At 38.3% G+C, this 15,323-nt stretch overlaps 2 protein-coding genes across 3 annotated transcripts in view; one reads left to right on the forward strand and one right to left on the reverse strand.

Moving 5' to 3' along the window:
• Nucleotides 1-10,003, forward strand: part of LOC114157314 (uncharacterized) — a 22,759-nt gene extending 12,756 nt beyond the window's left edge. Inside the window, exons 18-35 of one of the 2 annotated variants that reach the window (XM_028038200.1) lie at nt 26-151; nt 223-349; nt 1,199-1,300; nt 1,387-1,421; nt 1,892-2,056; nt 2,675-2,809; nt 3,017-3,055; nt 3,127-3,267; nt 3,566-3,654; nt 3,746-3,769; nt 4,236-4,354; nt 4,425-7,405; nt 7,487-7,568; nt 8,434-8,532; nt 8,611-8,697; nt 9,274-9,390; nt 9,611-9,732; nt 9,809-10,003. In XM_028038200.1, the coding sequence (XP_027894001.1) occupies nt 26-151; nt 223-349; nt 1,199-1,300; nt 1,387-1,421; nt 1,892-2,056; nt 2,675-2,809; nt 3,017-3,055; nt 3,127-3,267; nt 3,566-3,654; nt 3,746-3,769; nt 4,236-4,354; nt 4,425-7,405; nt 7,487-7,568; nt 8,434-8,532; nt 8,611-8,697; nt 9,274-9,390; nt 9,611-9,732; nt 9,809-9,871 (4,653 nt within the window). In that variant the 3' untranslated portion in view covers nt 9,872-10,003. The remainder of the gene's footprint in view (nt 1-25; nt 152-222; nt 350-1,198; nt 1,301-1,386; nt 1,422-1,891; nt 2,057-2,674; nt 2,810-3,016; nt 3,056-3,126; nt 3,268-3,565; nt 3,655-3,745; nt 3,770-4,235; nt 4,355-4,424; nt 7,406-7,486; nt 7,569-8,433; nt 8,533-8,610; nt 8,698-9,273; nt 9,391-9,610; nt 9,733-9,808) is intronic. The other variant, XM_028038201.1, reaches the window with a different exon arrangement.
• The window catches only part of LOC114157315 (zinc finger protein 638-like), a 19,995-nt gene continuing 14,230 nt past the window's right edge, over nt 9,559-15,323 (reverse strand). The window contains exons 21-29 of the mRNA XM_028038202.1: nt 14,847-14,885; nt 14,629-14,769; nt 13,504-13,589; nt 13,387-13,410; nt 12,243-12,934; nt 11,501-11,622; nt 10,626-10,674; nt 9,818-9,867; nt 9,559-9,726 (exon numbers count right to left, since the gene is read on the reverse strand). Coding sequence (XP_027894003.1) covers nt 10,645-10,674; nt 11,501-11,622; nt 12,243-12,934; nt 13,387-13,410; nt 13,504-13,589; nt 14,629-14,769; nt 14,847-14,885 — 1,134 coding nt within the window. The 3' untranslated portion in view covers nt 9,559-9,726; nt 9,818-9,867; nt 10,626-10,644. The remainder of the gene's footprint in view (nt 9,727-9,817; nt 9,868-10,625; nt 10,675-11,500; nt 11,623-12,242; nt 12,935-13,386; nt 13,411-13,503; nt 13,590-14,628; nt 14,770-14,846; nt 14,886-15,323) is intronic.

Consider the following 15,323-nt stretch of genomic DNA (forward strand, 5'->3'; position numbering starts at 1 on the left):
ATGTTTGCCGCTTTCCTCCAACCAGAACGTCACAGACGACGGTTCCAGAACCGTCTTCTTCCATGACGTCTCTCACAGCGAAACCCAGGAGCTCAGAGAGTTTCTCATGAACGACTTTGCGGTGAAAAACTTCCTGCCGCTTCTCAACAAGGTATCGACACACCTGGACCGTGTTCTGCATCCCACTGAGCTCCAGCCGGACTCATCGGTTTGTGTCTCCAGGTGTTTGTGGAATTTGAGTCGAGCAACGACGCGGATCTGCTCGGCCTGTCGTACAGCAGACAGGAAGGCGGTCGCGCTCACAAGCTGCTCAGGATGAAAGCGCCGGACGCCATCGCCGATTCACAAGGTGCGACTTCCTGTAGGGATCAAACCAATTTACATCTCTGAAGTTTTACTTCTCTGGGACACAAACGCGCCACAGACTGACGTCTATGACGGCCACAATAAGACAGGAAATACAAACACAACAACCTTTTTTCTGCAACTTTATTGTCGCATTTTGAGTTTATTCCCAGATTACGACTTCTTGTAACATTCTGACTATTTTTTCTTGGCCCTTGTACTCTGTCATAGTTTTTCTGCATCAAATAATTAAGAATGCTTGAACACATTTTCACAGCAGATCTTTAAAGGTTATTATATATTATAAAGTTTTAAATTGAGATTTGTTATCATTGTGATTGTACATAAAATAGACCAGTGTGTTTTTGCAAATATATTGAAATAGAACGCAAAAAATAAAGTCTGCCATGTCCTTCAGGGGGCGCTATAGTTTCTATGTTATTACAAAAACTATATATCGTATTTATTTATATTATACAGGAAAAATCCTCAATATGAAAGATGAATTTTTATGGTGAAAATAAAAAGAGAAAACTACCAACTAACAGAGAATTACCTGATTTATAACCAAATGCCTAGAAAACAAAGAACTTTTGTTTTTTAAATTACTTTGAAAATTTGCTATTAATTATCTTTTAATTCTTATGCTCTTTTAGAAAAGTTCCTAGAGGGTTTTATCTTTGAAAGGTGTAAATAAAATGTACTGACTGAAAACCTAAACCTTTTAATTCCTCTGGAGAGATTTTCCTCTGTCTGCTATTTTCCACCCCAAACATGACGACCCTCGTCTGAACTTTTAACCTTTCGGTTTCATTGCTGTTCAGCCGATGATATTCTCTCCTCCCCCAAACAGGAAAATGTAACTTCCCACCAAACACCAAACCACCATTTTGGATCACCATGAAAACCGACCCGTTTATTTTCCCAACGTTGTCTCCGTGGTACGACAGCCCGAGTAAGAGACGCCATTTACTTACCCAGAATCCCCCTCACCAAGGGCAAGTGGGCTTATTTATTTATGTTTTCTCTTTTTCTTCTCAGATTACATCAAACTCAAAAAAGTCTCCTGCTTTACGGTAAGCTGGTTGGTTTTTCTTTACCACAAGTAGCCGAGTTCAGCGGTTTAGACACGTCCTCTTTACTTTGTGTTCAGTTTTAAAAGGTAATAACATAAAATAAAAATTGTAAAATTGTAAAAAAAAAACATTTATCCTCGGAAGATGATTGGGGCCACTAAAAAAAGTTTATTCTGACTTTTTTCCGAAACCTTTTTTCCTGAACTTTTGCAAAGAGAAAATGATTCAGTCATAAATGGTTCTTTTTTCCCTCTATTGTAACAGCGAGGGAACAAAAGGGGGCCGAGCAATTTTACAAGATTTCATTGTTTGTTTTTTGGCAGAATTCTGACTTTAATCTCATAATCCATAATTTAGTTTTTGTTTTTCAGGTGTCTTAATCCTCTTCTGTAAAATATATTGAAGTATTGTGGCCAAAGAAAATAATCTCAAATTGATGTGTTTATATTTTGAACTTCCTGGTTGTGCAGGAAGTGGACGGTTGGAGCGTGGCGTCCTTCGCCATCATGCTGACGGACCTGCCCACCGACGGCTACACGCAGGAGGAAGTGGCCCGCCTGGCGTGGCCGTATTTCCCAGAAAAGACGCTCAGGACGCTTTGCTCCAACGTGGTCGTCCTGCCTCTGCAGAGGAGGGTGAGGAGCCGACAGCCAGCTGGAAATCACTGCAGGAAATCTGGGGATGTCTGAGATTATGATTTTTTTTTTTTTATGAGACTAGGATTATTGTGAAAACAGGAAATAAAAGGAGGGGGAGTGTCATTGAGTGATGTTAGCTACACAGCTTTAATCAAATTAAGCGAAGTTGGTGTCAAACGTTTGTGCAGCAAAAGATTTTGTGCCGCTATCATTTGAAAAATGATTATTAAATGCTTCCAGAGGTCAAAGGTTAATCGGACAGGTCACGTAATACAAAAAAATGTTTTTGTGTGGTGTTCTAATTTTTAAGCTAAAGTTCTGGCACAAACAGATGTTTTTGCTGCACAAACGTAGCACAGCTGATTGACACCATGTTTAGTTTGCATTTTTAAAATCAGGTTAATTGCAGGGTCTGTAATTTAAGCCAACAAAAAAAGCAACTGCTGCTAAATTACTGAATGAATAGATATGAGCTCAACAACAGAAGCATTTCTGATCATTCATGGAACTTTTCTGAAAACATATTTCTTCACCAGGAGTTAAAATCTTTCATTATGACACATGGATTTATATTTGTGGCTGTAATAGAGAACCATTTCTCTCTCTCTCCTTCAGGCCTTTGTTTATTTCAGCGACTGGTCGACATGCAACCGTTTTATCAAAGATCATCTGAATAAAGTTTTGAGCATCAACGACTGCCAACTCAAAGCGTTCCTCGCCTTGAACATGGAGCATCACGGCGCCAGCGAGGCACAGCACCTTTAGAAACGTTTATCTGAGTAACAATAAGAAATTAATTATAGAGGGAAATTAAAATAACTTTTAAAATCACAGTTTAACTTGAAATGTGTTTATTTTTTCCATCTTTTTGCTCTGAAAGACATTTAAAATGATTTTACATTGTTTCCAGAAACAAACAATTTCTTAATTAGACGTGTGTTTTGTCATCTTTTGCAGGAGATGTTGTACAAAAATGTGATGAAATGGAGCAACAGTGTAAGTAAGGACTAGTTTAAACTCTGGTCTTATTGGATCCGTCCTGAGGTTCTGGTTGTTTCGTTTCTCAGCCGGTTTCTGACTCGGACCCTCTGGAGGAACGGCTGCTGTCCGTGGAAACCTTCGACGCGTCTCCAGATATCGTCACTGTGGTCATGAAGGTGGTGGCGTCCATCACTCCCTTCGTCAACTTCCTGCCTCTCGCCAACAGGGTACGATGAGGCGCAACGCTACGAAATACTGAAAAATACTGAAATAAATACACTTTATGGTTTAATTGGGGATAAAAGAGGAAAAACTAAAATAAAAAGGTTGATTAATGTAAAAAAAAAACAAAAATCAGATTAGCAACAAAAGTCAAAAAGAAGCATTTAAAATGAAAAACTGGGATTTCAGGAGTTTATTTGCTACATAAATATAAATCTCGGTCATTCAGATTCACGTTTAATATGTTTTAAAAAAAAAACCAGATTATTTTGCTTATCGTCTTGATTCTGTTTTTTTCCTCAGATCTATATTGAGATGTCCGACTCCGCTGCTGTCGCTCAGGTGGTGGAGAAAGTTTTCTTCCTGGACGATTTAACTGAAGATGAAAACTGGTTTGTTTTTCTGATCAGAAGTTGAGAACATGGTTGCTGATGCCTTTTATTTACTTATTTAATTTCATAAATTTCTCCACTCTTTTTGTAGGACGAAAGTTGGACGCATCGAACCGTAAGTTCTCCATTTGTGGTGCCAATTACCCAAACAAACATCGATTTGATTACAACTAAATGTCTAAATTATATGAATATTCTCATGTATTTCCTTTAAACCTGAATAATATTAATCATATAAGTGGTTAAAAAGCATTTAAAATATTGTTTACTCATCTGGTGTTTGAACACTTATTAAAAATCCAGTTGATCTTTAGTGACCCTAATAAAACTATAAGTTTTGCCAAAATGTCTGTGACAAAATGGCAATGACACTGAATAAATACAGAAATTGCTTGCCCTACCTCATTTGCCACCAGTTCCTTTCTGCTGCTGCCATGAATCACTAAATCTTACAGACTGTTTTTGTATAGTTTAAGTGCAAATATCTTCGTACACTTGGACTAAAATATCTGGACTAGAAACATGACCAAAAATACTGAAAATCAAACTTGTTTCTTCCTTCATTTGGTCTTCTGTTGTAGGTTGGTGACTCTACAGCAGCGACTGCAGCTAACTGGAAACCTTACCATTGACCTCGAGACACATTTGCAATCTGTTAAGGCTGAACGACAAGTGAGGCTGAAACCCAAACCTCCAAAAGGTAAAACACATAAAAAATAAGTAGGTTTCTGTTTCTGGAAACGTTTAACACCATTTTCCTCCAAAAACAGAAGAAGGAGCCGCCGGTTCCAAGTCCAAGAAGACGGAACCGAGTGAAGAAACTCCTAAGGACGGCGAGAAACCCGAGACTGCTGCTCCAAACGTAGCAGAGATTCCTCAAGAGGAAGATAAACCCACTGAGGGTGCAGTGGCACAGACGGACCAACAGGTGTCAGTGAAAACCGAAAAGTCAAAGACTGTAACTTCAGAGGTTCTGGTAGAAGAAGCATCAAGTAGAGATCAGCGCGACGGTTCAGAAGGTTCTGGCCCAATTCAAGATGAGAAAGACTCTTCCAACGTGTTTCCTGAAGCAGAACTCTCAGAGGAAGTGAATTTAACTGATGATCAGTCCATAACTGAATCTGAAGGTCCAAAACTAGACGATGAACCCGCAGTGGAAGACGTGGAAGAAAAAACAGACGATACTTCAACTCCGCCAGAGGAAAAGCCCAGAAGGAGCACGAGGAGCAAAGCATCTAAAGCTGAGGAGAAGGAAAAACCTGAGAAGAAGCAGGAGACAACGGCTAGGAGATATACGATGAGAGCAAAAAACAGCAAAACAGAACAAGAAGACGCACAAGAGACAGAGGAAGCTACTAATGTAACACCGGACGCTGCTGAGGAAGATCAACCAGCGGTACAACAGAAACCGAAGAGAGGAAGACCAAAGAAAAACACCGGAGCAACTAAAAAACAAATGGCCGCCTTGAAGAAGGAGAGTCTCGACCAAACTGTCAAAGAAGAACTTGACGAAACAAACTCAACGGCTTTAAAAGAAGACGTGGAGATGGCGATTAGGGAAGAAGAAAAGAATGAAGCAAAGGATGAACTCAGCAAAAAGGAAACAGACGTCATGATACCATCTGGAGAACTGCTGGTCTCAGAGGAGCAGAGTCCACCTCAGTTAGCCGGTGGCATTGCCGATGCGGAAGGGTCCAAACAGGAAGAGGAGGAACCAAAAGAAGCTGGAGACGAAGATCAACCAGTGGTACAATGGAACGCAAGGAGAGGAAGATCGAAGAAAAACACGAAGGCAGCTAAAAAACAAATGGCCGCCTTGAAGAAGCAGAATCTCAATAAAACTGTCAATGAAGAAGAAGAAGAACTTAACGATGGGACAACGTCAACCAGAAATGAGGAAGCTGTAGCTTCTACAGGTGATCAAGTTCAGGTGATGATGAGCAAAGAAGAAAGAAGTGAAGCAAAAGATGAAATCAGCAAAAAGGAAAGAGACGACACTATACCGTCTGGAGAACTGCTGGTCTCAGAGGAACAGCGTCTGACTCAGTTAGCTAGAGGCGTTAGCGATGCTGAAGTAACGGTATCTGGTATAAAAGGGTCCAAACAGGAAGAACTGGAGGAACCTGCTAATAATGTGAAAGATGCTGAAGAGGCGCAGGAGGTTGAGGAAGATCAACCAGCGGTGCGACGGAAAGCAAGAAGAGGAAGACCGAAGAAAAACACCAGAACAACTAAAAAACAAATGGCCGCCTTGAAGAAACAGAGTCTCTCCAGTCCAGTAGCTGATGAAGAAGGTCCTGCACAAGAACCTGCTGATGATACAAACTCAACTGCTCGTAAAGAAGATGGAGAGAAAATAGTGGAGACGGCAAGAAATGAGGAACAGGAAGTTCCTCAACTTCAAGTTGTAGCTTCTATCGATGATCGAGTTCAGGAGACGATGAGCGAAGAAGAAAGAAGTGGAGCAAAGGATGAAGTTAAAGCTGAAAGAGAAGACACAATAACAACTGGTTCCACAGAGGAGCAGAGTCTGTTAGCTGGTGTTAGCCATGCTGAAGTAGCGTTAGCTGGTCCTAATGGGTTAAAACAGGAAGTCTTGGAAGAACAGAGTCTGACTCAGGCTGCTAATGACATGACAGATGCTAACGTAGCTTTAGTTGCAACAGAAGATTTCAAACAGGAAATCCTACAGCAACCATGTCTGACTTTAGCTGGTGTTAGCGATGCTGAACTAGCATTACCTGGTGGAGAGGAGATCAAACAGGAAGTCTTGGAGCAGCAGAATCTGAGTGTGTTAGCTGGTGGTGTTAGCAATGCTGAAGTAGCATTACCTGGTGGAGAGGAGATCAAACAGGAAGTCGTAGAGGAACAGAGTCTCACTCAGGCTGCTAATGACGTGACAGATGCTAGCGTAGCTTTAGTTACAACAAAAGATTTCAAACAGGAAATCCTACAGCAACCAAGTCTGACTTTAGCTGGTGTTAGCGATGCTGAAGTAGCAATATCTAGTGCAGGAGGGTCCGAGCAGGAAGTCGTAGAGGAACAGAGTCTCACTCAGTTAGCTGGTGGTGTTAGCATTGCTGCAGTAGACTTACCTGGTACAGAAGGGTCCAAACAAGAAGTTTTGAAGGAACAGAGTCTGAGTCAATTACCTGATGAAGTAACAGAAGTTAGTGTGGATTCATCTGCTGCTAAACAGTCGGAAGAACTCATCTTAAGAGGAGAAAGTCTGACTCTGTTAGCTGAAGATGTAAATGTCACTAATGAAGATTTATCTGATGAGGAAAGATCCAAAAAAAAAATTTTAGAGGAGTTTTTATCTCAATTTGCTGATGATGATGTTGAGAATTTACCTGCTGCAGGGGAAGAGAGTCTGACTGAGGCTGCAGATGATGTGATAGACGCTAAAGTAGCATTAGCTAGTATGGAAGAGTCCAAACAGGAAGTCTTAGAGGAACAGAGTGCGACTTTGCTAGCTGGTGTTAGCGATGCTAACGAGGCTTTAGCTGGTGCAGAAGAGTCCAAACAGGAAGTCGTAGCTGGTGATTTAACAAATGCTGATCCTGAAGGAACAAAACGGGACGTTTCAGAGGAACAGAGTCTGGATCAGCTCACCTGTAATTCAGAGAATTTATCTCCAGAACAATCTGTAGCAGGACCAAAAGAAATGATACCAGAACCTGAGACTAAAACCAATCCTGACCCCCAGGAGGAGAAGATGGAGGACAAAGATGGCTCTCTGATGTCTGAGGTGACCATAGTAACGCATTAGTGGGTTCATATTGGTGTTTTTGTCAAGGATTTGGCTAAATAATCTTTTTTTTTTTTTTAGGTCTTGTTGGATGGAAATGAAACGGAGATTAAACCAGAAAAACCCCCAGAATCTGCTGAGTGTAAACATGAAGGCGGCACAGGTTGGTTTGTCTGAATGTTTCCAGGTTTATGTCCGTTTTCAACAGCAGATCGTTTGTTTACTGGGTTTGGATGGAAATAATTGAAAATGATTGAATTTCAATAAATTTTTCTCAAAATGTGGAAAGTTCTTTGATATTCAAACTGCAGAGTTTTGTAATTAGGTTCAGTCTAATGTTTGGTTTCAGAAGTAAATAACATTTTACAGATTTAGGCTTTTGTTCTGATATTTTCATACATCTAAAGAGGCAGACTTTTTTTAAAGTTTGTCAGAATTATCTCTATTTTCTAAATGCCAGAAAATGTGAAAATATTTTTTAGATTTTTTTTTGTTTTTTGTACATTTAAGCATTAAATTTGAGCAGGAATGTGTTTTACCTTAACACGAATTAATTGGATTTATTATTACTTATTGATCTGTGTAATTAAAACAAAGCTTAGCTTATATTTTATTATGTTAGTTATTGTAATTGGCAGATTTCTTTTGTTGTTAAATTAATGGTTGGTTTTTGGACCAGTTGGGTGTATAAGGCGTGAGAGACATTTAAAAACATAAAATTTAGCTTTATTTTAGTTTACCTTGTCTGTGCTGCAGAATACTACCATGTATGATGTACAATAGTGAATTAAAACTCTTTTTCAGTTTGTTTGTTTCCAAAAGATGGGGCTTTGGATAAAAATATACAAACTCTGCATTTAGATTCTCTTCTGAAGTGATTTGACTCAAAAATCAAACTTCATTTCGACAAATTTCCAGTTTTTTGTTGGATTTTTTTCATGCTGGACTGGAACAAATCTGTTCATTGTGAAGGAAAATAATCAGGCTTAGTGCTGCTGCCAGGTTGAAGCTTTGATTTGTTGTTTCAGATGAGACTGTGAACATCGTAACAGCAGAAGAAGAAATAAAGGAAGTAAAAGCTCCCAGAACCAGAGGCCGACCCAGAAAGAAAGCAAAGACGACTCCTGGTACCGACGAGACGTTTAAATGGAGAGAAATGGACACAAATCCAGAAAAGTCACTGAATGTTTTCTTTTCTTTTAAAGTGAGAAGGTCCGCCAGAGGTCAAACGGTCAGCGCTGAGCCAGAATTAGAAGAAGAAGAGAAGGAGTCCAGCTTGGCTCAAACAAAAGGTGAAAAATCCAACATTTCCATGAAAAAAATGGAATTATAAAAATAAATTTGCATCAGAGAAACATGACATGAGTTACTACACTACAACACCAAACATGTTTTACTGGCCGATAAATTATAATGTCATTTTGACCGTTTTCTACTCAACTACAACTTTTAAATATTCAAAATAATTAAACCAAAGCCTATAAAAGTTATTATGGCGTCTGAACTAGTCCTGTCACAATAACTAATGTTGCTAAATTATCCCAGCAGTTATTGCGATAAACATTATTGTTGTTTTAGACCATCTTCTAGTAATATAAAGGTAACGGCAAAGAACACACTCTAAAAGATCAATAAACTTTATAAGTGATTTATTGCTGCAGGCTTGATCTCAAAACAAAATTGCCATTTAAATTAATTACTCTGTACTGTATATTAAATATTTCCAGCATTTATGAAACAAAATATTTTCCAAACAGTTTTTGTTCCTCAAAGTTTCCTACATACATTCATGTTTGAGAAATGCAGGCTGCCAGCGTAAGGTAACAGACTTTTGAGCATCAGGATTTTAATTTCTTCTTCTTCTGCAGTTGTTGGCAGACAGCGGAGCGAGCCGGTCGGACCCGCAGCAAAGAGAACTCGATCCCAGTCTCCAACTGTTGCTGCCAACGTCAATCTGCCGTCATTCGACCCGGAACGCCCTCTAGGTGAGAACGATTTCTCATCCAGATGTTTGTTTCCTCTGCTCAGAGTGGAGCTGCTGGCATGTTAGGTGGGTTTAACCCCAACTGACGGTGGAAATCTCTTTTTAGCACATGAGCTCTTTGGAAAAGCCAAAAACCACCTCCAGTTAGCATAAATGATAGTCTGTGGGCTTTCTTTTTGAAAATTTTAATGTTTTTTTATGTTCTTTTTTTGCTGATTCAGGTCAGGAGTTCACGGTCCAGAAACTGGCGTATTTCTGTAACCTTTGCTCGGTTTTCTACCTCAACGAAGGCGCTGATAAAGACCTGCACTGCTGCAGCAGGACCCACTACGACAACCTGCAGGTAAAAGCAGACGTAGAAAACGTGATGTTAGCGCGCCGACTGTCTGGCGTTGACGCTTTTCTCTTCCTCGTTTCAGAGACATTACCAGGAGCTCCAGCAGGAACCTTCAGAAAATTCCCAGGGTTGGATTTCTGACTGAAAATAAATAACGATGGAGAAAAGGTTTTTCAGTGATGAATGAAACAGATCTGATGATTAAACTTTGTACATTTTTTTTCTTTTATTGGATTTGTCTGTTTGGTTTAATTAATAAAAGAAATGCCCTCATTGATTTTCCTGTACATATTTTAATTGCTAACTTTGTGGAGCTTATTTCCTGCCTGCAAATGCAATAAATTTAATAAAATATTTTAGAATAAAGACCAAACTAACAATTAACTCTAGATAAATTACTAGTTTTAACATTACTGTTTTTTTCCCGCACTTGAGACAATCTGCTAGTGGAACTAGAATTTTATAGTTTTAAATCTGGTAAATAATTTGCTGAAAAATAATGTTAAAGTATTTTCTACCAAAGAAATATCCACAAAAAGGCTGATGTTCACTGCAGTGGTTTATAAGTGACTTTTTATCTAACAATCCTTAGTTTTATTTGATATTTTAAACAAAAGTATACATTTATAATAATACGTTCACTTGATTACATAAACTTCTCATCCAATCCTTACTAGAAAACCTATAAACTACTAAAATGTAGGAAGAGAAAAATGATTTTTAGCTCTTTTTGGAGCGTGAACAGACTTGGTTCTGATCTGATCTGGATCCAAATGATAGGAAATGAAAAACTTTAATCTGCAGTTAAGTTAGCAGATGAAGGAAAACTTTACAGCCAAAAAAACAAACCAATGGCTTTACATTCATGTTGAGTTGATAAAATGAAACATTGAATTTACCTTCACATCGTTCCTCAGATTAATGTTGTAAAAGTTTCTGGTAATAAATCTGACAAACAAAGAGAAGCAGAGATCAGAGTTTGGTAAAAAAAAAATAAAAAAATCCCACAGAAAAGTTAAACCATTTTCAAGGCAAGTTTTCAGACTGTGGAGATAAAAACACAAATGAACTAAAAACTTTTAATCCTTTTTTTTTAACTTTTAATATTGCAATTTTCTGCATTCTACAACAGAGATAAAATAAACTAAAATATGACTGTTTTATGTTTACAGTGAATCAATAAATATTGCATTGAAACAATTCAATCATGTTAAGGTAAATTATCTTCCTGCTCAAATTAAATGTTTAATCTCTAAAAAATGTTCTTATTCTAACTGAGCTAAAACAATTTGAGTTTTGTCTGATTTAACTTCGGACAGCAAGAAAAACAAAACGATACGTATCTTTTGTGCATAGGTGGGCAGAATACCCCGAGTAAGTGATCAAATTATCAATCATTTAATATTTAAAAATTACATCAGACCAAATTAAAAAGTGGAGGTTTTGGTATTTTCAGGACCAAAATGACAATAATTTGTATAATAAGAAAAAGAGAAATTTTTCCAAATCAGTTTTTTCAATAAAAATTTATGAAACTTTAACTGCAGGTGTGTGTCTGACTGTGTTAAAACACGTTTTTCATTCAGTGGGGAGAAAATCCAGACATTTCACTCAAGCAAAAGTAGAAATACGTCTAAAAGTAAACGTAACTAGTTACTACCCGACTCCAGTAAATAACATCTTCCAATTTTTTCAGATTTAAATATGAAGCACTTACAAGGATTTTCTACAGAAATCTTTAAGGGTTTCAAACCGTTGTGGTTTTAAAGCGAACCTGCAGGTTGCGGAGGTGAGAGCGGCTGCAGCAGTGCGAATCCTCGGCTGCATCCTCGTCCAGGAAGAAAACCGAACAAATGGAGCAGAAAAAACCCAATATGGGCTCCACAAACTCACCGGCTGCAGGTGAGCAGAAACGACGATTAATTACAAACAAAACCTGGAGACTTAGAAAACTAGATTCACTGAATTTCACTGGATGTTACCTCAAAGATCTAATGTGCAAGAAAAAAATTACAATTGTCCACAATTAACTGCATGAATTTATACTACAACTAATATATATTTTAATATTTGGCCCTTTTTCCCCGTCTTAAAATATTTCCAGGGTCCAGACTCGCCATGGCGAACCATCACCATCAGATAATATCTCATCTCTAACATCATAAATTTGTGCATTTTAATCTTGTCAGTTTCAATATTCGTCATTACTGTAAATTTTATGGATTTGCAGTATGAATACTTTTGGATTAACTTCTCACTTTTTGTCTTTACATTTTCTGAAGTGAAAGTTTTTCTTGTTTCATTTAGATTGAATGGAGAACAGGGCTGTTTTTTTTTCTTAAATGCCTTAATTTTAGATAAATTGATTTTCTAAGGATGCAGTTTCTTTGATTCAAAAGAGGCCAATACAAAAGCATGCCACACTTTTCAGATACGTGTCAGTGTCATATTAATGAAGTTTTCTGTAGAAATGTGACAAAATGGAAGCATTGATTAATGATGATAGAAATCCATACCTGAGTTTTCCTCATCCTCATCCTGAAGGTTTTCCCTCCATAAACCTTCCCTCAACTCTTCCTCCGTCGCATCGTCTTCCTCTTTCACTTCATCCAGATTCCTGAGAACTTTCAAAGACGACTTTGGGAGCTTTCTCGTTTCATTTGCTGGTCTTTCCTCCTCTTCATCGTCTTCAGTCGCTTTCTGATAGGAAATGTTTCCAGCTCGTCGTCGTTCAGGAAAACTCAACCTTTGTGTCTCGTGAACCATTTCTTCATCTTTAGGAGGTTTGGTTCTGGTTGCGACAGCGATGCTTTCTTTGTTAGTTTCTGGTTGATCCTCCATTGAGTCCATCGTTTGGTGAAGTTTAAAGTCTTCAGACAGAAGCTTGGAGAGACTTTCTGGTTTCTGGACTTTAGTCTTGTTTTTGGTCTGATATTCAGTTGAACTGACATGGACCTGAAGGTCTTCCTGACGTTTTTTCTGGGTTGTTTCATCTTCAGTTTTATTGTAAAGTATCTGGGATTGGTCACTCAGCTCCAGCTTCCTCCTCTTTGGAGAAAGATTCTCTGATGGCGTTTCTGGTTCTGAACGAAGGTTTCTCTTGTCTGGTTTGGATTTTGATGTAGCAGCTGGTTTTATCGATGAGTCCGATTCAAGGTTTATCACAGCTTCTCTTGAGTCTCGAAGACGCCGATTCAGACTCTTTAAACTTAAAGAGCAGAAACAGGTTTGGTGTGTTTATTTTGCACAAGTCAATTTTTAAACATGGTTCTTTTAATGGTTTCATTTTGGTTTAAGGAAAATTTAAAACTTTGTAAAAGTAATTCCTACACCTCTTTTTGTCCCTAACACTTTACATATCTGTCCTTTGTCCATTTATTTCCATTAGTTGTTGATAAATTATTAAAATTTCACTTAAGATTTTATATTTCACCTCATTTCCACCAACTATGGTCCAAACTGGGTTGAGGACATTCAGTCATTAAACACTAGAGTAAGAATTTCTTACTGTAAACTATGAGCATATTATAAATGATGACTTCAGAAACGAGTGTCTCAGAAAAAGTTCAGCGTAAAACAAAAAACTGCAAAGAAATAAACTGGTGAGGTTTTCACTTTTATATAAATGACCCGAAAATCAAATAAACATCCGATACTCACGGTTCAATACGTTTCACTTTGCTCCTGTTTGGGAGGAAAAAACATAAAAAATGAGATGGATCAGAACCAGCCCGATATCATCTGTGTTCACTCAGATGAACTGAAACACACACATACCACAGTTGGTGTTCTGGTGAGGAGTTCAGTGAGATTTGGAGAACAGCTGCTGTTACGCCACTTGGTTCAGCCATTTCAATCACAATCTGACAGAAGACAAGTGGAAAAAAATTATTCTCTTCACATGTGGGGTTCCACAAGGTCCAATCCTGGTGTCCCTCTTATTTAATATCTTCTTGCTCCCACTGGCTCATATTACAAATAAGATTAGCCATCATAACTATGCAGATGATGTACTGTTCTACATTACAATGTCATCAGGTGACTTAGAACCAATTCAAGCACCAATGGAACAAATCAATCAATGCCAAAACTGAAGTTATTATCTTTGGACCTAAAGAGGAAAGATCAAGAGTCAATGCACAGCTTCAGTTATTACAGCAGATGGACTCTGGCCTGAACTTTCAGAGCCACATAAAGACAGTTACAAAGTCGGCCTTCTATCACCTGAAGAACATTTCCAGGATTACGTGAGATAGAGAGAAACTCATCCATGCGTTTATCTTTAGTCAATTACTGAAACAGTGTCTTCACAGGTCGGCCTAAAAAAAATCAATCAGATCCAGAATGCTGCTGCTGGAGTTCTGACTAAAACCAGGAAGTTAGAGATCATCACCCAGTTCTAAAGTCCTTCACTGACTCCTTGTAAGTCAGAGAATAGACTTTAAAACACTGTTAGTTTATAAATCACTGAACGGTTTACACTACAATACATTAAAGATCTGCTGCCGTCATAGCAACCTTCCAGACCCCTCAGTTCTTCTGGTTCTGGTTCTGCTAAATCCAGACTAAAACCCGCCTGTTTAGAGTTGCTTTTTTATTATTTTAGTCTGTTTTTGCTTCATTATATCACGGTGATGTAATATGTTTATTTTTTATCATATAAAGCACGTAGAATTGCCTTGCTCCTGAAATATGCTGTACAAATAATCTGTCCTGCCTCCACAGACTAGATTAAAATTGAAATAAAGAAAATCTAGTTTCTTAATTTCAGTCTCTGCAAACAAATCAAGCATTCTTTAAATGTTTATGTTCTTCATTAATCCCGTAAGTGGTGCCAAATATTATGACAGAAATGAGACGAGTTGCCCTGAATGGGACTAGTGCAGCCGTTTGGGTCGTTACCCTGTTAGCCAGCGGCAGGAAGTTGACGAAAGGAGCAACGGTTGCCACTTTTTTCATGACCATCATGACAAGGTGAGTTGTAGGTTCAGAGATCTCCACGCAGAGCAGCCGCTCGTCCAGAGGCCGGAGCTGAGAAACGTGCTGCAGAGACAGAAAGCTGCAGGTTTAGAAGCTGCTGCTGCTGCTGGCTCCTCTCAGATCAGTTCAAAACGACTCACAGCGTTGCTCCACTTCATCACAGATCGGTACATCGTCTCCTGCAAACAAAGCATGGATGGAACCATTAGTGGTTGTTATGTTTTAAGAAGGGGGATCAGTAAAAGCAGGAGAAACAAAAATCTATGCAAACTCATTTTACAGTCCTGCAGATTTTTCCCTTTGCTCTGATTTGATTTTTCAGCTTCATTAATATTCTCAGAGCTACCATTCAGTTAGCTTTGCTCTTTATCTGTGTTGCAAATGTTACAGCTATAATGTTTGATAAATAGTGTGAGAAGGCAGAATGATTTCAACTAGTGTTTTTTAAACTGGGACCAGCAGGGGGCGCCTCAGAAAACTTGAGGGGAAGATGAGAAGAAAACCTAAAGTTAATTTTTTTTACCTAATATATTTCTTTTTAAATCAGATAATTGTATCAATCTTTATTATAAAATACAAGTTAAAATAACTGTCACAATAAATTTTGCTGGACAATA

This window comes from Xiphophorus couchianus, chromosome 14 (assembly GCF_001444195.1).
Source record: "Xiphophorus couchianus chromosome 14, X_couchianus-1.0, whole genome shotgun sequence".
Taxonomy (NCBI): domain Eukaryota; kingdom Metazoa; phylum Chordata; class Actinopteri; order Cyprinodontiformes; family Poeciliidae; genus Xiphophorus; species Xiphophorus couchianus.